At 37.6% G+C, this 18,575-nt stretch overlaps 2 protein-coding genes and 1 non-coding gene across 6 annotated transcripts; 2 read left to right on the top strand and 1 right to left on the bottom strand.

Annotated features, from left to right (window-relative positions):
* The first annotated feature begins 1,076 nt into the window (after positions 1-1,076).
* LOC134824225 (opsin-VA-like) lies at positions 1,077-18,257 on the top strand. Of its 4 annotated transcripts, XM_063836004.1 has the most exons (13): positions 1,077-1,223; positions 1,451-1,604; positions 1,834-1,959; positions 2,753-2,838; positions 3,280-3,405; positions 3,518-3,595; positions 11,501-11,655; positions 11,890-12,042; positions 14,028-14,168; positions 15,327-15,427; positions 15,629-15,717; positions 16,383-16,546; positions 18,017-18,257. In XM_063836004.1, exons 1-13 carry the CDS (start codon positions 1,082-1,084, stop codon positions 18,041-18,043), a joined length of 1,542 nt encoding a protein of 513 aa, XP_063692074.1. In that variant the 5' UTR covers positions 1,077-1,081; the 3' UTR covers positions 18,044-18,257. The 4 variants fall into 4 exon arrangements, with proteins under 4 accessions (XP_063692074.1, XP_063692073.1, XP_063692072.1 ...); XM_063836003.1 differs by lacking the exon at positions 18,017-18,257 and having other exon boundaries at positions 14,028-14,144; positions 16,383-16,806; XM_063836002.1 differs by lacking the exon at positions 18,017-18,257 and having other exon boundaries at positions 16,386-16,806.
* Positions 3,493-10,350, bottom strand: LOC134824223 (uncharacterized). The gene is made up of 9 exons (XM_063836000.1): positions 10,057-10,350; positions 9,633-9,870; positions 8,893-9,060; positions 8,384-8,691; positions 8,090-8,211; positions 7,658-7,891; positions 6,825-6,951; positions 4,976-5,992; positions 3,493-4,772 (listed from the first exon to the last, which is right to left on the bottom strand). The coding sequence occupies exons 3-9, from the start codon at positions 9,025-9,027 to the stop codon at positions 3,962-3,964; spliced, it is 2,754 nt and encodes a 917-aa protein (XP_063692070.1). The 5' UTR covers positions 9,028-9,060; positions 9,633-9,870; positions 10,057-10,350; the 3' UTR covers positions 3,493-3,961.
* Trnam-cau (transfer RNA methionine (anticodon CAU)) lies at positions 10,806-10,877 on the top strand. The gene has a single exon. It is a non-coding gene; the product is annotated as a tRNA-Met (tRNA).
* Positions 18,258-18,575: the final 318 nt, after the last annotated feature.

The raw sequence follows: 18,575 nt of genomic DNA, 5'->3' as shown, positions 1-18,575 counted from the left end.
GGTCCACTCTACCCAGTACCCATGATTATGGGTTTTGGTCAAATGAATCATCCTATTCTCAATTATTGTAGCTTCCTTATCGGACCTTATTTGAACGGACATTAATTGGACGCTGGAGTCCCTAGCATTTATTTTGATATCCGTTCAAATAAAGTTTGTCCGTTTAATGTCCGTCCAACTCAAAAGTATTCCACTACGAACTTATTGTCCAGCCCCAGGATTTGACCGCTTTTTAATCTCAGTAAATTCAAATTTCTATCATCGGACTAAATTATACCAACATTCTTACTACTTAACAACCGCTTTTCTTGCTTACTGTATTAAAAATCGATTGAAATATTATCTGCTACGAAGATTAAAAATTAGGATTTTAAATGGTTTTGAATACCTTCGAGCGTTCATTTTAATGTCCGTTCAAAATCTTTCTGTTTACGCTGCAATGTCCGGTCATATAACGTCCGATATAGGCAATCGCCTTCATATGTCATTTCATGTGCTGCCAAGCATTACATCAACAATAGCACTTAATCCAATGAGTTAATTGCTTTGCAAAGTTAATAATGTCGAATTGAATTATTGAATAAATAGTATGATTAACATTTGTTAAGATAATTGTTAAATAAAATGTGTTTAGTTATAATGACAGTTACCTAGATGGCACTGTCATTATACCGCTACTGTACAAGCCGCGCTGAATATACATAAGTTGCAGGACTATTGTTAGAAGAGTCAATCTTTATATACAGTATATATTATATAGCGGACATTGGACAAACGACCATTAACTGATTAGGGCCTCATGTGCTCACAGGTGGGTGTTATAGACCCATTGAGGTAGGTAATTTGAGAAACCTGAATAATTCAGTGACCTGCTCATAGTTGCACCTTAATCGTGGCTCTCAGTTGTCAAACTTTAGTACATGTCAATTGTCGAACTAGATTCCTACTCTAGTTCAACATAGTCGAACGTTAGGGCTCGTCAAACTTTAGTGATTGTGAAACTTTATATTTATTTGGTCTCTGTCGCTCTATTGGTATTTTGTAGAAATAAATGCTACTTTTTCTACCCCAGCATAGCAGTATGATAACACTGGAGAACAACGAGACTGTCAGTATATGGGAGTTCATGAACAGGTCTCTGGACGACATTAGTAATAGGGTTAAAGCAGAACAAATAGTCCTCTCCCTGGTTTTTACGTGCTACACAATTGTGGGCATTTTTGGTAAGCAGAAACAAACTTGTTCTAAATTCATAGGACCATGAACTTATTGACCGAATGTATTTATTATATATTATGTTATATCATTAAATTCAGTAATGGTTCTCTGCTCTTTGCTCTTATTGTCGCAGTTAACAAATAATTTGCATCTAGTATTATATCAGTATAATGTTTCTATAAGTTCAGTCTAATTGTGTATGCACGTGTACATGACGCTGTCTTATCCTCAGGAAATGCCCTGGTGCTGGTTTCTATAATTAAAATACGACGGTGGAGCGGGCTGGAGAGGGCCATGATGTGCTTCCTCACTAACCTCTCCCTCTCTGACTTCCTCCTCTGCCTCATCACCTTTCCTTCTACCGCTATTTCAGCTGCTTTCAACACGTGACTAATTTACTTTATCAATAATATAACTTAATTTTCCTACATATCTCAAGTTTATCATCATATTAGCGACAAGAGAAACTCCATTTTTGGGCGTGAGGATAGTGAGGACTCCTCAGACTACATTAAATTAATTCCTTCTGTAACGTCCTGAATAAATATAGTTAGGAAAACAGAATTTATTAATTTAAATCTCACCTCCTCATTTCTAACACTCCGCTGCCCCCAGGTGGGTGATGGGTATCAACATGTGCTGGATAGTGGGATTTGCTGTGTCTTATCTCCGAATTGTCTCCATTCTCTTCATGATGTGGATTGGAGTACACAGGGCGTTTGTTATCAAATACCCCTTCTCGTTAGTAGAACAGTTAATCGTTATCAAATACCCCTTCTCGTTAGTAGAACAGTTAATCGTTATCAAATATACCTTCTCGTTAGTAGAACAGTTAATCGTTATCAAATACCCCTTCTCGTTAGTAGAACAGTTAATCGTTATCAAATACCCCTTCTCGTTAGTAGAACAGTTAATCGTTATCAAATACCCCTTCTCGTTAGTAGAACAGTTAATCGTTATCAAATACCCCTTCTCGTTAGTAGAACAGTTAATCGTTATCAAATACCCCTTCTCGTTAGTAGAACAGTTAATCGTTATCAAATACCCCTTCTCGTTAGTAGAACAGTTAATCTTTATCAAATACCCCTTCTCGTTAGTAGAACAGTTAATCGTTATCAAATACCCCTTCTCGTTAGTAGAACAGTTAATCGTTATCAAATACCCCTTCTCGTTAGTAGAACAGTTAATCCTTATCAAATACCCCTTCTCGTTAGTAGAACAGTTAATCGTTATCAAATACCCCTTCTCGTTAGTAGAACAGTTAATCGTTATCAAATACCCCTTCTCGTTAGTAGAACAGTTAATCGTTATCAAATACCCCTTCTCGTTAGTAGAACAGTTAATCGTTATCAAATACCCCTTCTCGTTAGTAGAACAGTTAATCGTTATCAAATATACCTTGTTTTTGTTTCTATTCTATTTCTATTTTGTGTCTTGAATTTCAATGGGAAATAAAAGGAATATAGTTGTAAGAAAGTTATACAAGGTTAGTAGATTACAGTTTAACACTGGTAAAACACGATTACAATCCCAGGAAAAAGATAACGAGAAGAACAGCCCGGCTGATATCAATCTGTGTCTGGACAGTGGCAACTGTTCCTCAACTTACCTGCTACTTAGGTGACCAACATTTGTTTAGATCACCCCTATTTATGAATATACAAATGATATAATACATAAATATACTTCGATATCAATGGATTTATTTACATGTAAAACCTTACCGCATTTTTATAAAATATCATGATGATATATCAAATATGATGATATATCAAATATATAAAATATCATGATAAAATATCATGATGATATATTATATATATATATAATATAAACCTGTCCTATTATTAACTTGTTTCCCCCCCAGGAATATCCCCGATGCACTACTACTATTAACTTGTTTCCCACCCAGGGATATCCCCGATGCACAACTATTATTAACTTGTTTCTCTCCCAGGGATCTCCCCGATGCACATAAACCTGTCCTATTATTAACTTGTTTCCCTCCCAGGAATATCCCCGATGCACTACTGTCCTATTATTAACTTGTTTCCCTCCCAGGAATATCCCCGATGCACTACGATGCTGATAGAGCAGTGTGTCTAGCCTCCATGATAAGTGACAACATGCTCCCTGTTATGGTGTACGCTCTTGTGTTTATTGTGGTTCCTATGGGCACCATTATAGGTCAGCTATATATCAACTATCTGCAGTAGTTATGTTACTTGTCGTACTGGTGCATTTTTATGACTCGCGTCAACAATTTCTGATTTACAGATCTGTTAATCTCCATTTTCAGGTGTATACACATTGCTTTTATACATTGCTATCAACGCAGTACGAAGAACAAGAGGTCTAACTGCACTTAACAACAATGGTCAGTACATTGTATATACATTATACATTATATATAGTACATGTATATACATTATACATACTTGCTTATACTGCCTTATGCTCTTATGGTCAGTGTACTGTTTGCCTATAAATAAAACAATTATACCTGCCTATAAATACAACTATTTAAAACATATTATATCATAACGATAAGGTCAAATATTTTAGATATTATTTTAGATATTATATATACGTCATGATATAATAAAAAAAATCACAGTTTTATTTTTCATACTTTATCATTACGTTTACAGTCTGTTCGGATCAATCGGTGCACTATAGTTTCGTATTATTTCTTCAAGAGCTTTAAGTCTAAGAATTTAAAATCAATTTCTCTGCACACTCTTCAATTTTCACTTTTCTCGTTCATATTTTTGTCTATGCCCCCACCGTCTTCTTCTTCTACTTTCAGATATGTCTCTAGTTGACTTGCAACTGTCTCTGTCTCTATTTGACTTGCATCTGTCTCTGTCTCTATTTGACTTGCAACTGTCTCTGTCTCTATTTGACTTGCAACTTCATCAATTTTGTTATCTTCTTCTTCTTCGACCTTTAAATCTGAACTTGGTGCAAACCCAAAATGCCTCTTGAACCCAGTTTGTCTTTGTCTAAAATCCCAAGAATCCTCCAAATAGTTTTCCTCTTCTTTTTCTGAAATCTCGAAGGGTATTTGATTGGGATTGTAAGAGCCTCCCGTAACAGGGTTTGGCACAAACAACCTTTTCACTGACGGATGATTTCTGACTCTTACCCTGGCTGCCTGTATACTGGCTCTCAACTTTGCAAGGTCCGGTGGTTCATTAGTAATAGTATCCGTGGCTATTCCAGAATTAGTAATAGTATTAGTAGTAGCATTAGTTATAGTATCCGGTGCTATTCCAGTATTCTGATCGGGGCTGAAGGTTGGCATCTCCAATGATTCCTGATACGAGGGAGGAGTTGGGATATGAACTACAGGTTTCTTTGGAAAAACCCGTGCACGGTTTTTGTAATGGATCCTCGGGATGTGGAAACTCTTTCCGCTTCCAAAGAGACTCTCTTCAGAACCTTTAGAGGATAGTTGAGTGTCGGTGGTGTAAGGGGTGGAGGGAGGGGAGGTGAAGAGTTGTTTTACACTTCCACTTGCAGCACTGTACTCTGACGACAAATCCATCGAGCTGAAAACGGTGAAGTGATAAAGTATTGATGGATCTTAAACTAATGAACTAAATACTTAAATAACTTAGTATGTAATATTGATTATTGATATACCTATGTTAGGTTATCATAACATATTACAAGTAACACCCTAACTTTGCATAATCATTAGATGAACAACACAATAACCTTACATATAATGCATATTAGTAATATACCATACCGTTCTCTCCGCTTGAATCCCGAGACATTCTGCTGAGACCAATAATAACTTTCGTTAAAGAGCTGAGACTGAGATCGCTGCTGAGTCTGAGACTTGTCGAAGAACCAGACAATAAACACAATAATGAAGATAGTGAAGACGAAGAAGACAGCGAACACAGCTACCAAGATAACAGTGTTGTTAGCTCCAGCCGGGCTGTCAGGAACAGTAGCTCCACTGTTATCATCACAAGTGGAGTTTACAAAACACACTTCCTTCTCATACTCGAAATCTTCACAAGTAGAGCAGCCCCGGGTCCGTATCCTCTCTCCTGGGTTATCTCCACAAGTAACAGAGCAGGGTCCCCAACCTGACCACTCTAGATACTCCTTCCTGCAGGTAGGGCGCTCAGGGTACCATGTACCTGCTCTCTCGGACCCTGAGCTGCTGATCCTACAAGTGAGGATACTGCTCCCTTCTAGTTTGTAGTCTGTATTACAGGTGAAGGTCACTGTGTCACCCACTAGTCTTTGAGTCCCTGCTGAGTTTAGAACCGTACCGAACTCAATGAAAGGGTCTTCACATGGAAGCTTACAATCAGGTACAGGATTAGCAAATAGGTTGTTGCCAAGACAAACTGAAGAAGGGAAGCCTCGCATGACGAAGCCATCAAAACACACATAAGACAGAGTTGTACCTATGGTGATCTGGTACATGCCCTGGCTGCTGTATACCTGTCCGTTGCTAAGTGAGGGAGTCATGCACTTCCCTGCTGACTGGCACTTAGTCCGACCACTCCCTCCGCAAGCAGTCTCCCAGCTGGGGCACTGCAAAGAACCACGGATATTGTTGTTGGAGGATGACACATGAATGGTTTGTTTAGGTTGGTAACAGCTGTGGGGCTCGTTGTAAACATCTATCACGTCAAAGTTAGTGTCTCTACAGCAGATGGAGTAACAGCCGGCTCCCTTGGATCTGTCAGATCCGTTTATATCCCACTCTCCATCGTGTATTACACATACAGAGCTTGGACCGTGCCTGAGAAGTGGTTTTTTATTAAGGATTCAATTCGCAGATGATTCCTGCACTTACTTATTATAAGGTAGCTAGAATTGTGAAGCAACGTGCAGCCCCTTACTTACTTTTCAAGGAAGAAGTTTCTTCCACCGCTAGGTTGTGCGGTGTCGGCCCCTTACTTACTTTTCAAGGAAGAAGTTTCTTCCACCGCTAGGTTGTGCGGTGTCGGTCCCTTACTTACTTTTCAAGGAAGAAGTTTCTCCCACCGCTAGGTTGTGCGGTGTCGGCCCCTTACTTACTTTTCAAGGAAGAAGTTTCTTCCGCCGCTAGGTTGTGCGGTGTCGGTGCACTTACTTTTCAAGGAAGAAGTTTCTTCCGCCGCTAGGTTGTGCGGTGTCGGTGCACTTACTTTTCAAGGAAGAAGTTTCTCCCACCGCTAGGTTGTGCGGTGTCGGTTACTTACTTTTCAAGGAAGAAGTTTCTTCCACCGCTAGGTTGTGGGGTGTCGGTTACTTACTTTTCAAGGAAGAAGTTTCTTCCACCGCTAGGTTGTGCGGTGTCGGTTACTTACTTTTCAAGGAAGAAGTTTCTTCCACCGCTAGGTTGTGCGGTGTCGGCCCCTTACTTACTTTTCAAGGAAGAAGTTTCTTCCACCGCTAGGTTGTGCGGTGTCGGTCCCTTACTTACTTTTCAAGGAAGAAGTTTCTTCCACCGCTAGGTTGTGCGGTGTCGGTTACTTACTTCTCAAGGAAGAAGTTTCTCCCACCGCTAGGTTGTGCGGTGTCGGTTACTTACTTTTCAAGGAAGAAGTTTCTTCCACCGCTAGGTTGTGGGGTGTCGGCCCCTTACTTACTTCTCAAGGAAGAAGTTTCTTCCACCGCTAGGTTGTGGGGTGTCGGTGCAGGAATAGCTGTCTTCATGTTCACTGAACAGCATGCAGTAGTCACTGTACTTGTAGGGTCCTGCTCTGTACCCATTACCTGTCAGTTAATTAGTTATTTCATCAACACATTTATAAATCTGAACGTTTGTTAAGTACTTAAGTAGTTGATTCGAAGTAGATTCTACAAAATAATCAGGATAAACCTTAAGTAGTTGATTCGAAGTAGATTCTACAAAATAATCAGGATAAACCTTAAGTAGTTGATTCGAAGTAGATTCTACAAAATAATCAGGATAAACCTTAAGTAGTTGATTCGAAGTAGATTCTACAAAATAATCAGGATAAACCTTAAGTAGTTGATTCGAAGTAGATTCTACAAAATAATCAGGATAAACCTTAAGTAGTTGATTCGAAGTAGATTCTACAAAATAATCAGGTTAAACCTGCCAGTCCGTGGTAAGTAGTTGATTCGAAGTAGATTCTACAAAATAATCAGGATAAACCTTAAGTAGTTGATTCGAAGTAGATTCTACAAAATAATCAGGATAAACCTTAAGTAGTTGATTCGAAGTAGATTCTACAAAATAATCAGGATAAACCTTAAGTAGTTGATTCGAAGTAGATTCTACAAAATAATCAGGATAAACCTTAAGTAGTTGATTCGAAGTAGATTCTACAAAATAATCAGGTTAAGCCTGCCAGTCCGTGGTAAGTAGTTGATTCGAAGTAGATTCTACAAAATAATCAGGATAAACCTTAAGTAGTTGATTTGAAGTAGATTCTACAAAATAATCAGGTTAAACCTGCCAGTCCGTGGTACTGGAACTTAGCAGGAACTACTCCGACACTGTGCTCCTTAGTCTGACACTGCGAGACAGTAGTGTGCTCTGTATTACACGTGTAACTCTGACTGCTGATACCACAGAAGGGGTAGATGTTGTCATGGTTACTGTTCTGCTCTGATACCCACAAGTTACAACTTCTGTCCAGTACATCACAACCCAACTTACCGGGGAAAGGAGGCTGTTTTGATTTTCCTGAGGTGAACAAAATATTAATACACCAAATTTTCTGGTTCGCAGTTTGTTCTGACTTATTTGATAGTAGTAGTTCCACTTTCACATTAGTTGGGAACATTAGTAATGCATGTTAAACGTGTCCTATGTTCCTAAATGTACCTGCTATATACCAACCAGTACCTGCTATATACCAACCAGTACCTGCTATATACGTACCTGCAATATACCAACCAGTGTCCTCCAGTATAGAGAAGGTAAGGTCTGTAAACTGGCTACTTTTAGTCACATTAACTGTTAGGATCTCCCCTCTGTATAGCCTCTCTTCTACATGACACTTCCTGCAGAGTTGCATTAATCATATGATGGTATCATAGCAGTTCCCGCATTTATATACATTCAGAGGTCGAGTGTTATCGGGATTATTTCTTTTTAAAAAATGTATATACATTGTACAAAATCAATCAAAATTTTATTTAAAAGAATACTTAGAATGTTTTTTAAATTTGCTACCGTGAGTCCTGATTTTCCATAAGCACGCCGTAGCCTTTCTCACACCCAAAGTGTTTGCTAACAAACTCTTTGCTCTTAGTACCCACGAACTGTTTATCTAGGACAGTGTAAGAATCTTCACGTATCAGCCCCCATCTTGTTCCAAAGTCCTCTAATTTAGCGGCTCCCAGATCAAACAGGCTCTGTGATATTCCCATTACATGTAGGAGGTGGTGGAGCAAGACGTTAGACATGTCCTCTTCTGGGATACTGTGGTCTGGACAGATGTTCATGTAACTGGCTATGGGCCTCTTGTGGACTGGCGACACCTGAGGGACACTGTAATCACTTACCCAATTAGATATTCAGAACCCTTTAATTATCCCTTACAAATGTTTGCACAGTTTGTGGCATCATGCATGCTGACAGAAGTAAACACAGATAGGTTCGCGTCTAAACGAGAAAATGTTCAAGTTTGACTTACAAGAATTGGCAATGAAAAAAGCTAGGAAATTGTTCCAAATACCAACCTGACAAGCGGCTGCTTGGATAGGATCATCTTGACAGTCTTTAGTTAGTTTGGCTGACAAGTACACCACCAAGTGTCCCTGTGATCCCTTGTCCCAGAGTGCTCCCGACCTTGAAGCCACACCTCTTGCTATCATCTACACAAACGTAGCACCTTCCCAGATGTTCATCTGATCAGTGTTAGATTAACAGTTACATTGCTATCACAATTATTACTTAGGATATATTAGATTACCAGTTACATTGCTATAGTTACCATAGTTACCACTCATTTTTTACATTGCTATCACAATTATTACTTAGGATTACCAGTTACATTGCTATCACGATTATTACTTAGGATATATAGCTTAAGAGATAAAATATTTATAACCAGGCTATTTTTGATTCCTATCTTTAACATTGAATTAAAACAGTTTGAACTAAAAATAAACCTGCTGAACGACTAAATGAAAAAAAAAGAAGGAAAATGAGGTCAGGGGTATAAATTTCGTATTTGCCAGTACCTCAAAATATAAACACAACTTCTGCAAATTTTCAAATCTAATGTAATACCTGGAACAATGGCCGGGCCGCATTGCGTTACTTCTGCACGTATTTTCAAATCTAATGTAATACCTGGAACAATGGCCGGGCCGCATTGCGTTACTTCTGCACGTATTTTCAAATCTAATGTATTACCTGGAACAATGGCCGGGCCGCATTGCGTTACTTCTGCACATATTCAAATCTAATGTATTACCTGGAACAATGGCCGGGCCGCATTGAGTTACTGCTGCACATTCCTCCGTACAATAGTGAGTATTCGTCTGAGAGTTTGTTTGTACGTTTGTCTGTTCGTTTGTCTGGCTTAGAGGACAGTTCCTAGACAAGTGTATGGAGGCGATTGCTTGTTTTACCAAGATGTTGCTCGACATGAAATCAGATATATTCGTTAGGATCTCACCAGCAACTATATTCTCTGTGGTGTGCCACGTTACCTGAAGGGATAGTCGGAGTAGGTATTCCATAAGCTGTCTATAGTTCAGGTATCAACAGTTTATAAAGTCTGAAACAGGAAATTATAACCCTCGTGGCTTAACGTTAATCAAATATTTTACCAAGTAATTCACTATTTGTGGGGAGCCTACCTGAAAGGGAACAGCGGATATTTGTGGGGAGCCTACCTGAAAGGGAGCAGCGGATGTTTGAGGTCCAGAGGAGAAACCTGTCTGTAAGGTATCAGCAGAAGGAGACTGGTGCTGGCATATATAAGGACTGGTAATTCTTAGTAAGGAGAGAACCACTATAAAGCTTGTCAGCATCATTTCTCACCAACATTAATCAATGGAGATTTTAAATTGATTAACAAACTCCTCGGGTTGTTGTTTGGAGCCTTTTGTAGTAAAATATCAGCTCTATCAGTTTCAATTTCAAACGAATAAACGGTGGATACTAAAGATACAAGACAAGCATAGAGTAGTTAATACATTTGTTGTACACTCTGCTTGTTAAGATAATGCACGTGAATTATAGTGCACTATAGAGTAGCTCATCATTTTAACTATTGTACTTTCATAACCATCGTTCCATAATTTAAAAAGAGTCTAATTTTATGCAAAACAATCAGAATCGGGATTAAATAGTTAATGGCCGAATTTGCGTATATTTGGGGCCGCGCATATTAGTGGTCCCGTAGATTTCAACATGATCGTTCGAATTTATTCGAATTTATTCAAAATCATGGCTCGAAAAAATGGCTCCCAAACGTGTTCATTCAATGATTAAATAAAACGTCTGAACGTGTTATGGGCCACTTACATTCAATTTTATAAAACAGCTGTCAGTAATGTTTTTATCGCAACTGCAAAATACATAATTGATAATGATATTTAATTTTATATATATAAAGCACTAGTTTCTCTCGTCAGTAGAAAGCAGGGTGGCGCAGTGGAAGCGTGCTGGGCCCATAACCCAGAGGTCGGTGGATCGAAACCACTTCCTGCTACACAATATTTTGCACCTCCATTCTCAAACATGACATTTCGTATTATTTAACTTACATTAGTCACTAGTCATTAGTCAGTAATTAATGTACTGGATATTACCTGCCAAATGAGAGCCAAATAAACCGTGTAATGTTAATTCATTATTTATTAGAGACGTATATACTGGCGGTGTGCAGATGGGATGGTGGGTGAATAATGAATATGATGCGTCAGATCACTAGTAAATGTAATGTGGTTGCAACAAATTATCATATCAGACATTATGTAAACTTAAAGTGCGATATTCAAGATCACAACATGAACACAGAAGATAATGACGTCTCACATTATTCGATATGATTATCACAGACTTTAACATCACATAATATTTAAAGATTTAAATATGAATATTAATATGTAAGTAAGAATGTTCGGTTTGTGAAATAATGTCTGATAAGCCATGTTATGTAAACTTTTAATACATTCCAAGCTATTAAAAGTGGAATAAAATATTAAATTTAAGTTTGGTACCTAAACCTTCAATTGAATTTGTTAACCTGTATCTGATTAGTGATGTATTACTGAATATCCCTGAAAGTGAATATCCGTGAACATCCGTGAATATTACTGAACATTACTTCAGAAGAGACGCCGCGCAGGGGCATGACCATGGCACATCGCCGGGCTTTCGGGACAGTTTTCGTACAGATCGGTGGATTTTTGCTATGTTTCCTGCCTTTTGTAATATTCGTTGGGTTGTCATCTATCAATAAAGATATCGTACCGGCGAAACTTCAGGTACGATCACTATTAACCTGCAACTGAAACAGCTGTTTTATCACCCTACTTCTATAGTGCTATAGTGGTTATATTTATATTTAGCACATTTGCTTCTCCTAAAATGTATGGTTTTTAAAAAGTTCTATAATATTGGCGTTATATTAGCATCGTTGAAGAATGACGATATCCGTGATACCATTATTATAAATTGTAACAGATTATAAACACCGCGATAACATTGTGATATTACAGGTGTTCGGGGCGTGCTGCAGTTCAATGTCAGCTATAATAAACCCTATAATTTACATGAACACTAACAAGACCTTTAAGAAGTTTGTAGTGAACCTGCTCAAGTGTAGGGACACTCCCATGAACAGTTCATCCACTGCTGTAATCGTCTCTCAGGTATTGTTTTTTTTATTTTGAAATCTTTGAAATCAATCAATTACATATAAATTTACATAATGAATGAACAACATTAAATCTTCTCAAAAGTATAAGACTCCGATAAAATCAGTTACCCTGCGCTAAAATATCAGATTCACATTAAGCCGTGAAGTCTGTTTTGTTGCTCTAAATGTAGGCTCCTTGTGTGAAAGTCTGAGCTGTACGGTTATTCGGTATAATATACAGTACGCTTATAAGTTAATGTATTAATTGCTACAATCAGATCATTAGAGATCGTTTTCATACAATATACTACACAACAGCTTTGTGTAATGTGAGCCAAGTTTGGGTCTAAAATGGCCAAATTATCGCCTGCTGAGTGATAAAATGATTTTGTGAACGAGCACTTAGTGTTCCCAGAAAAAAGAATAAAAACATTAATCCCGTTTGGAAATGCTGTCTTCATAAATGTAAAACTGATAGGGGAGCGAATTATTTCCACAATCGTAGAATATTTTCGCATTAGGAAGGAATTTGATATCACCTTCAGTGCCACCCAATAGCCACTTTAACAGCTGTGAGTTCCACCCAGTAGCCACTTTATCTTATCAGCTGTGAGTTTCTGAGATGGGCTTCATTGATTATAATGATTTATAAATTACAAAGTGATATATTTCACGAATTGTTTTTTTTTCTTTAACCAAATATATCATGAGTTACACAAAATGTGGAACAGGTACACATTATGAAAGTGTCCGATCCTAAGATGGCAAGTACGTACGGTACGTACCTTTAAATTAGCTGTACGGTACGTACTTAATAAAGTAGGCTGAAAGGTACAAATCCAGTTGCTAGCAATGGATTTCAGTGTTTTAAGTTCTTCGTCAATTTGTGAGACCAATTTTAGGGACTACGAGTATATAATGGACAAGCGTAGATTAAGGTTGCGACCTGAGCTAGCTGAAAAGCTGGTGTTCGCATACTGCAACAAAAGGATGAAGCTTCGAGTTTAACGATAATTACAAGTAGTAGTAGTGTAGTACCGGTTAAGAGCGATCTGGTACACAAATTTTCCTCTTAAATCTTTTATTGTTTTAACCACTGTGTTTCTTTTCGACTTCTATCTCAAAAATTATGATGATAATACTAATCAAAAATTGCAAGTAATTCACTGAAGTTAATTCTGAAAATTTGAAAAAAATTGTACCTTACAGTGCCTGTACGGTACGTACCTTTAAAAGTAGCTGTACCGTACGTACTTAAAGCCCTGTACCGTACGTACTTGCCATCTTAGGTCCGATCGTAATTATTACAGATAAAAATTAATGTTTGCCAGGACGTAAACCAGTGTACAGCTAGGTGTAATACGTCACGAGGAATATCGGATAAATGCCTGTCATTGCCCACACATGATGGGTTCGTTAGTCTAACCCCTAAAGTAAGAGGGTCTACTGAATGAGATGTACCATGCTGTGCAGATATTCACTACTCAGCTACCAACTGCAAAGGATATTCTTGCTACAATATGGAGCTAGAGCCATGTTGAAGCTGTGAAACGCAAAGCTTTATCTCTTGACCATCTATTCCTAACATATCTTCTCCATATAAACGCATACAGTGACATTTAAGCTACCTTATCGGACCTTATTTGACCGGACATTAAATGAACGGACATAATTATGAACGGACATTAAAATGAACGCTCGAATGCATTCAAAACCATAATTAACGGGTGATACTCGTAAAATATTTGTTCGCATGTTCCAAATATTAAGACCGTCGACGAGTACAGTCTAACTCGGCGCGCGTCAATTGGTACTGGATTGTAAATGTATGTTATAAACCTACAAAACCATAAAAAATCCAAATTTGTTCATATTTTTTTTGCGTTTTTAAATTTTGCAGACCCTGACCCTTGTTGTAATATAATAATGTCAATGTATAGTGCGTTCTAATATAAGAAAAGAAATGTATCGTAATTTGTAACCTAGAATGCTTTTCAGTGTCATTATAGTAGATTATCAACCATCAGCGCCACAAATCGTCAAGCTCCACAGGGCGTCAGCTGCCAAAAAACTGGCTTGACAAAGTCAAATAGTGTTGGCGATAAACCAACACCAGTGAGTAATATCACTGTCATGCAGGTTTATACGAACTAATGTCCTGACACTATCTTTGCATCACCCTCTATAATATATGCTCCATCATCTGATTCTAACTTTCTAACTTTCTAACTTTCTAGCTAAGTGTGCATGTTTCTATTTTTATGACTGTCACTGTCTTCCTGCCTGAAATCTTGTGAATATGTTGTAGGTATGGGTTTATGTTAGTCGTGTTTGGGTTACTCATGTTTGGGTTACTCATGTTTGGGTTAGTCATGTTTGGGTTACTCATGTTTGGGTTAGCGTTGGTGTAAGAACCAGAATCTGGGGACTAGCCTGCAAGTATTCGGGGTAAAGATATGGGGACTAGCCTGCAAGTATTTGGGGTAAGGATATGGGGACTATTCAGGATGGCGCAACCAGTATTTTATTATCTTAATGAGATGCTATCGATTAACTTTCTTCGTATCACTGAAAACTCAATTATGTTACTGTTAAGTGTGCTATTAGGTGGAATACAGATAATACTCTCGAGACTGGAGCTCCTCAGTTAACTAGCAGTAGCTGGGTAAAGAGTAGTTCTTATTCTTACAGCACACAAATACTAATAACTCGTGCTCGTTGGTGGGATCTACTAACTATAACCTTTGTTTCCTTTAGTATAACTGCATGTTCTTTATAAAAGGGTTAAAGTTAATATCCTTTGTCTGGGTAATACTACCAAAATAAAGTAATTCTTATCAAATCTCTCTTTGCCGACTACTCTACCTTCAAAATTTCTAGCTATACATGAACTTTTAACAATTGTTTAATGTTTATTACCTCATTATCGATTAGAAATTATTTTGACTAAGTAATACATTCTTTTAACTTGTGAGCACTTTTTTGAAAAAGGATCTGTTAAGAAAATAAAATATACTTACTTCTGTTAATTTTGTAATTGTATCTTGTACATAATCTATATTTTTGCTACCTCTAATAGCCGTATTACCATTAATTATAATATTGTTGCTACAATATTGTTGCTACAATGTTGTTGCTACAATATTGTTGCTACAATATTGTTGCTACAATATTGTTGCTACAATGTTGTTGCTACAATATTGTTGCTACAATGTTGTTGCTACAATATTGTTGCTACAATGTTGTTGCTACAATGTTGTTGCTACAATGTCCGGTTAAAACCAATACCTCTACCAGACTTTCCGGAACCCGTCAGCGGTGACAGATAATAAAGTTATCAGAAACTCCACCTGTGCTGTCGAATACAACCAAAATGGTCCCAAATTCGTCTCCTCAAGGTAAAAGTTCAATGAATAAGTCAGTTATAAATATTATTATTTTCTGTACATGCAATGTGCATAAAAACTTTGTTAAATAGTGTATCTTGGTTACTCTTCCTTTAAAAACTGGAAATGTAGTTGTAAATGGTCTCGACTAATGCTTATCCGCAAAATGGATGCTAATGGTAAAAATGACCGGGAAATGTACTTTTTTTTCAGTGGATTTTTAAGAGCTGACCGAGGATTCAGGAGATCACAGTCAGATGCTACAACGCCAAAATCCTCAAGCCCGCAAACCAACCCCCAACGTATGTGCTGAATAGTGTTGTTATTTTAATCTTTATTATATTAGAGTATTAGAGTATTAGAGTATTAGAGTATTAGAGTATTAGAGTATTAGAGTATTAGAGTATTAGAGTATTAGAGTATTAGAGTATTAGAGTATTAGAGTATTAGAGTATTAGAGTATTAGAGTATTAGAGTATTAGTGTATTAGAGTATTAGAGTATTTATATTAGAGTATTTATATTAGAGTATTAGAGTATTAGAGTATTAGAGTATTAGAGTATTAGAGTATTAGAGTATTAGAGTATTAGAGTATTAGAGTATTAGAGTATTAGTGTATTAGAGTATTAGAGTATTTATATTAGAGTATTTATATTAGAGTATTAGAGTATTAGAGTATTAGAGTATTAGAGTATTAGAGTATTAGAGTATTAGAGTATTAGAGTATTAGAGTATTAGAGTATTTATATTAGAGTATTTATATTAGAGTATTAGAGTATTAGAGTATTAGAGTATTAGAGTATTAGAGTATTAGAGTATTAGAGTATTAGAGTATTAGAGTATTCGAGTATTCGAGTATTAGTGGAATGAGTGATAGATTGTTGTTATTATCTCTGTACTTCAACTGAAAATAATATTTTGAAAGGTAACATGTGATGAGAGTAGTTACTATAAAGTTCACCCCCAGCAGGTGTAACAACTGGACAGATAAAGATTCCCAACCTTCAAGGACCGGAATGCGTAGAATGCGATGATAGTATTTCAGTGGCAGACAGTGATGTTTCATATTCTGAACGAGGATCAGATAATAGTACAGCTGATATGCCGGCTTCAAATACGGAGAAAGTTCAGGTTAGCCTTCGGAGATCATCATCAGTCGGCTCAATTCATTCGGGATCAGTTAGAAGAAAGAACGGGTCACGTGTTAGTCGATCTCTGGATAACTTTCTTAAAAAATGCCCAACAGAGGAGGCTAAATCTTATAAATTAGCTCGTAGTCCGAAGAGAGAGTTTCAGAGGATTGTGGATTTTACGAGTGATCCGAGCAATGGAAACACGGTGTCTTCAGTATGAGACATTGTAGTAGTGATGATGGGTTATTCTTCTGGGAGACTGACATTGTAGTTGTGATGATGGGTTATTCTTCTGGGAGACTGACATTGTAGTTGTGATGATGGGTTATTCTTCTGGGAGACTGACATTGTAGTTGTGATGATGGGTTATTCTTCTGGGAGACTGACATTGTAGTTGTGATGATGGGTTATTCTTCTGGGAGACTGACATTGTAGTTGTGATGATGGGTTATTCTTCTGGGAGACTGACATTGTAGTTGTGATGATGGGTTATTCTTCTGGGAGACTGACATTGTAGTTATGATGATGGGTTATTCTTCTGGGAGACTGACATTGTAGTTATGATGATGGGTTATTCTTCTGGGAGACTGACATTGTAGTTATGATGATGGGTTATTCTTCTGGGAGACTGACATTGTAGTTATGATGATGGGTTATTCTTCTGGGAGACTGACATTGTAGTTATGATGATGGGTTATTCTTCTGGGAGACTGACATTGTAGTTATGATGATGGGTTATTCTTCTGGGAGACTGACATTGTAGTTATGATGATGGGTTATTCTTCTGGGAGACTGACATTGTAGTTGTGATGATGGGTTATTCTTCTGGGAGACTGACATTGTAGTTATGATGATGGGTTATTCTTCTGGGAGACTGACATTGTAGTTGTGATGATGGGTTATTCTTCTGGGAGACTGACATTGTAGTTATGATGATGGGTTATTCTTCTGGGAGACTGACATTGTAGTTGTGATGATGGGTTATTCTTCTGGGAGACTGACTTGGAATATTTGGAATATAGTGACATTGTAGTTATGATGATGGGTTATTCTTCTGGGAGACTGACATTGTAGTTGTGATGATGGGTTATTCTTCTGGGAGACTGACATTGTAGTAGTGATGATGGGTTATTCTTCTGGGAGACTGACATTGTAGTTGTGATGATGGGTTATTCTTCTGGGAGACTGACATTGTAGTTGTGATGATGGGTTATTCTTCTGGGAGACTGACATTGTAGTTCTGATGATGGGTTATTCTTCTGGGAGACTGACTTGGAATATTTGGAATATAGTGATAACCTTGTCTCATTGTCTGGAAGACCCTATTAACTATGAACTCTGAGTGTATTAAATTAAATGGTAACGGGCATTACTACGGTAATTACCATGGTAACGGGCATTACTATTGTAATTACCATGGTAACGGGTATTACCACGGTAATCACCATGGTAACGGGCATTACCGCAGGGAACAGTCATCAGAAAAAGAGCTTGATAGTTCATTACGCAGAGAGTCAGGGGCTTGAGGAGAATAATGACTCTACTATAACTTGTTAACCGAGAAACTCAGTAAACTTGGCAGGCTGGAAATTGTTAATAAATGACGATTAATTTCTTTGAAGATGCATTCCTGATCACTTTAAGGAGTAAAATCCTGAGCTAATAATTGGAAATTTAGCCTCGAAAACAGTGGCGTAACGTTACTTTGTGCCGCCTTGAAAAAAGCGCTGGCTTACTGCTTACGTAAGGACCACGAGAAATGTCCAAATTTGAAGCAATTTTGAAAACTAAAGGAATTCCTAATAATCAGCTGATCTGCGCATACAGTCATACTATTCTATAATCTTGTATTTTATCTTACTTCATATTCAGGATTACAGTGTGGTAGTATTGTTTATGTATTGGTATTGTGAGTATTATAGTCTTGATAACCACATTGTATTACTTTTAATAGTAGCACTGAGTAAACTAACAACTGCACCTAGCCCCACACGTGTTAGTAACAACACCAGCTCCCCACACGTGTC

The sequence above is a fragment of the Bolinopsis microptera genome, chromosome 12 (genome assembly GCF_026151205.1).
Source record: "Bolinopsis microptera isolate Bmic1 chromosome 12, MBARI_Bmic_1.0, whole genome shotgun sequence".
In the NCBI taxonomy this organism is placed as follows: Eukaryota; Metazoa; Ctenophora; class Tentaculata; order Lobata; family Bolinopsidae; genus Bolinopsis; species Bolinopsis microptera.
The sequence above is the reverse complement of the archived record's forward strand: the minus strand, read 5'-3'. Positions and strand labels throughout refer to the sequence as shown.